This window comes from Physeter macrocephalus, chromosome 18, assembly GCF_002837175.3.
Source record: "Physeter macrocephalus isolate SW-GA chromosome 18, ASM283717v5, whole genome shotgun sequence".
Lineage (NCBI taxonomy): Eukaryota > Metazoa > Chordata > Mammalia > Artiodactyla > Physeteridae > Physeter > Physeter macrocephalus.
Window position 1 is genome coordinate 47,660,502 of NC_041231.1, and position 3,785 is coordinate 47,664,286.

The 3,785-nt window shown below is 44.1% G+C and overlaps 1 protein-coding gene across 1 annotated transcript; it reads left to right on the forward strand.

Annotated features, from left to right (window-relative positions):
- The first annotated feature begins 259 nt into the window (after positions 1 to 259).
- RPL14 (ribosomal protein L14) lies at positions 260 to 3,785 on the forward strand. The gene is made up of 6 exons (XM_007116458.3): positions 260 to 433; positions 954 to 1,055; positions 1,651 to 1,745; positions 2,986 to 3,085; positions 3,175 to 3,228; positions 3,445 to 3,785. The coding sequence occupies exons 1-6, from the start codon at positions 431 to 433 to the stop codon at positions 3,724 to 3,726; spliced, it is 636 nt and encodes a 211-aa protein (XP_007116520.1). The 5' UTR covers positions 260 to 430; the 3' UTR covers positions 3,727 to 3,785.

The following is a 3,785-nucleotide window of genomic DNA, read 5'->3' on the forward strand; positions in this document are numbered from 1 at the left end:
CAGAAAAAAAAATCTAGTATTAAGCCATCAGTAACATTTAGACAAAAAACGGGAGAGAACGTCCTGAGTAGCGGAAGGAAAGATGGAAAAACGTTAAAATAGGAAGTCGAAAGGAATGAGGACAGAGTCAAAACGGAAAGCACAGCTTCTGTGCCTTCACCCTTAAGTCTTAAGAGACAACCTTCCTACAAATTACCCGCGGTATCAACTAAGCCAATCCAGCGATTCCATTCCGGGAAAAGGAGCGCAGCTTCCGCACGCTCCGGCGAGCTCCGGCTTGTTTTCCCAGTGAGCATGCGTGCGCGTACGGGCGAACGTCCCAACCAATCGGTGCCCACGTCGGCGTCTCGTTCATCGCAGGGGCGGGGCGGCCTTCTACACATGCGCACAGTGGGGTGGGCTTTCTTCCTTTTCGCCGAACGCCGCCAATATGGTGAGTATTCTAGAAGTGGGCTCCGGGTCTACCTGCCATGCCGTTCCATCTCTGCTTGGGTTGGGGACTGGAGGGGCGGAATGGCGCCCAGTGGGTCTTAGGTAGCGCGCGGTGAGGGTCCTCGGGTGGGCAGGACATGGAGTTGGGAGCTTTCCGGATGCGCGCCCGACGAGCGCGTGTGGGGCCCGGTAGGCCTGGCGCTGCTTTGGCCACGCGTGCGCGCTTCGGCCGCCTGCGCCGGACCGCTGGGGTGGCCAGTCGCTTGGCCGGGCCGCTGGGGCCAAGCCGGGATGGAGCTGGTGATCCGGCCGTGCAGGCCCCGTAGGCCTGGAGGCCAGCGGGAACTTGGCTTTTGCCGCCGCCTCTGGATTTCGTCTATCTGGGTTGTTCCATGTGCACCTGGGCGTGTTACCCTCAACATTCTTTTTCCCTGTTTTTAACCACACTACCTTTAAGCTGCAAAACCTTGCAAACTAGGGAGTATGTTTAATCATTTTCTCTCCCCACCTCTCAATTTTAGGTGTTCAGGCGCTTCGTGGAGGTTGGCCGGGTGGCCTACGTCTCCTTTGGGCCTCATGCCGGGAGGCTGGTCGCGATTGTAGATGTTATTGATCAGAACAGGGTAAGTGCAAAGGAAGAGTGTCACACCTTCACATGGCAGTGGATGGTATGCAGTGTAGATGATAATGGTAATTGTCCCAACAGCCATCTTAGGATAGGAGTACTACGGGTGGTAGCTTTATTTTAGGAAACAGCCAGCGTAGATAGGGATTAGGAGTACAGACTTGAATTGGTGGGTACTGCTGGGTTTGAATAATACTTGCGCTTCTTCAGCTAAGCAGAGTTTTTAACTAATTATGGGCTAAAGCATAGGTGAGGTTTAAATCAGTTATTATGTTTAAAGCAGGTTTAGAACGAAGCCAGGCACACAGAAAGCCGTAATTTGCTATTGTCACTATTAGAGCACCACAACTGAGGGATTGACCAAAGGCCGTGAATAATCATAAAGTTATTTGTTGGGAATGCAAGGGTTAAAGATTTTAAATTATATGTAGTTGGGTTTTATGCTGTGCTACTGTTGCTAAGTCTTTTTAACCTTTAAAAAAAGCATTTAAATATAAGGATTTGATGATTCTGAAAGGTCTAACATATAGAATATCTGCATTTTGAATGCTGTTACCTTTTTACACTGAGATCCTTGATTTTATGTCTTCTAGGCTCTGGTGGATGGACCTTGCACTCAAGTAAGGAGACAGGCTATGCCTTTCAAATGCATGCAGCTCACTGACTTCATCCTCAAGTTCCCACACAGGTAACTATCCACCCACTGTCACCCCTCCCTTAGTTTTGTTAATGCTAGCAAAAGTTTGCTTAGTTTAATTTTAAAATGTTTTTGCTATTTTGTTGTTTTTCTCTTGAGAGCATAGTAAGTAGTGTGAAAGTGAGAGCAGTTTAGAAGAGGGATTTACATCGTAGAAGTGGACAGGCATTATTTACTTCTAAAATGCCCTGCGGTCCGGTAGTTCTCTGGCTTTCCCTTTATCCAGATTTCCCATCCTTTTTCTCTTGTTCCCCTTTCTTTCAGGTTTTACACAACAAAAGCCTCCCTATATATGTGGTTCGCCCAACATATGTTAGTCCATTTTAGCTTCAGAACAAAACTACCAATTGTCTCCTGCAACTCTATCATTAGTTGAGCCTTTTGTATGTGTGGGCTATTAAGTATTTAATATACATTTTCTCCTTATGACAGCCACAAAGAGGTTCTGTTCCCAGTTGTTTATAAGGGATTAAGGCAGTCATTCTGTGATTCTTGACATGATTTAGCTTATAGAAGTTAAACACTATGGTGTGTTGCTGTGAAGTGACAGTTGTTTGCAATGAAACATGTGCTGTGACATATTACTAGTTTATTTTCTAAGCAAACAGAGTTTTGATATTTGAAAGGAATTTCAAAATGATTATAATTCCATTTTATGGTGTTTGGACGCAAATCTTTATAAGCGTTATTGTACAAAATAAAAGCATAAGGCATAAGGGTTTACTTTACATTATTCTTTATGAAAAGGAAAACGCTTTCTACACACCCACTATTTGAGTGGTATTATATACATGATCAGGTGATTTTTAAACCCAGAAAGTGGAATGGCTTGCATATTTTTATTAAAGTTGTGTGTTTGAGATTATAAGATCCTGGCTTAGTGAACACCGTTCAAACAAGTAAAAGATATTGACACATTGTGCCCGGTGGTGTGTTTTCTATGGAGACAACTAGAGCTGGAAGTAGAAAAAATGAGAAGGGTTCTTTTGGCATTTTCCTTATGCTTTTTTAATTTGAGGGGTATAAATTGTGCTTTTTCAGAGGATGAAAAGCTGTCCTTGGATCTGTGTGGCTTCAGAGATGATGTCTATCTGTTTGTTTATTTTTTGGCTACAGCGGGTGTTAGCTGCGGCATGCGTGTTGGATCTAGTTCCCTGAGTAGGAATCGAACCTGGGCCACCAGGAATGTCCCAAAGATGATTTCTTAATCTATGGTCTTGGCTCTTTCTAGTGCCCGTCAGAAGTATGTCCGAAAAGCCTGGGAGAAGGCAGATATCAATGCAAAGTGGGCAGCCACAAGGTGGGCCAAGAAGATTGAAGCCAGAGAAAAGGTAATGATTTAGAGTCAATTTGAATTTGGACCTTTTCTGGGGATTATTAGAAGGTGGTATGACAGGGATTGTTGTTTTTTGTTTAACAGAAAGCCAAGATGACAGATTTTGATCGTTATAAAGTCATGAAGGCAAGGAAAATGGTAAGTTTTTAATTAATTCAGGATTGTTGTATTCCAATCCTAAACTTGTTTGTCTGGTTAATTTTGCTTGCCTAAGCTTATAGACCAAAGTTGACTTCATAGGAGTCTTAGACATCATAAGGGTTGTCTTCTATACATACATATTCCATACATATAATAAGATGGACATGTGTTTTGTATGCATATATGATTAACATTTCTATTGAAATTTTTCAGAGGAACAGACTAATCAAGCTTGAAGTTAAGAAACTTCAAAAGGCAGCTCTCCTGAAGGCTTCTCCCAAGAAAGCACTTGCTGCTAAGGGGGCAGCTACGGCAGCTGCTGCAAAGGTTCCAGCAAAAAAGATGACTGCTACGGGTAAGAAGGCTCCAGCCCAGAAGGCTCCTGCCCAGAAAGCTGCAGGCCAGAAGGCAGCACCTCCTCCAAAGGCTCAGAAGGGTCAGAAAGCTCCAGCCCAGAAAGCACCTGCTCCAAAGGCATCTGGCAAGAAAGCATGAGAGCATAAGAGGCTGTTATAAACAGAATAAAGGTTCTTTTTGACATGCTGGCAAATCTG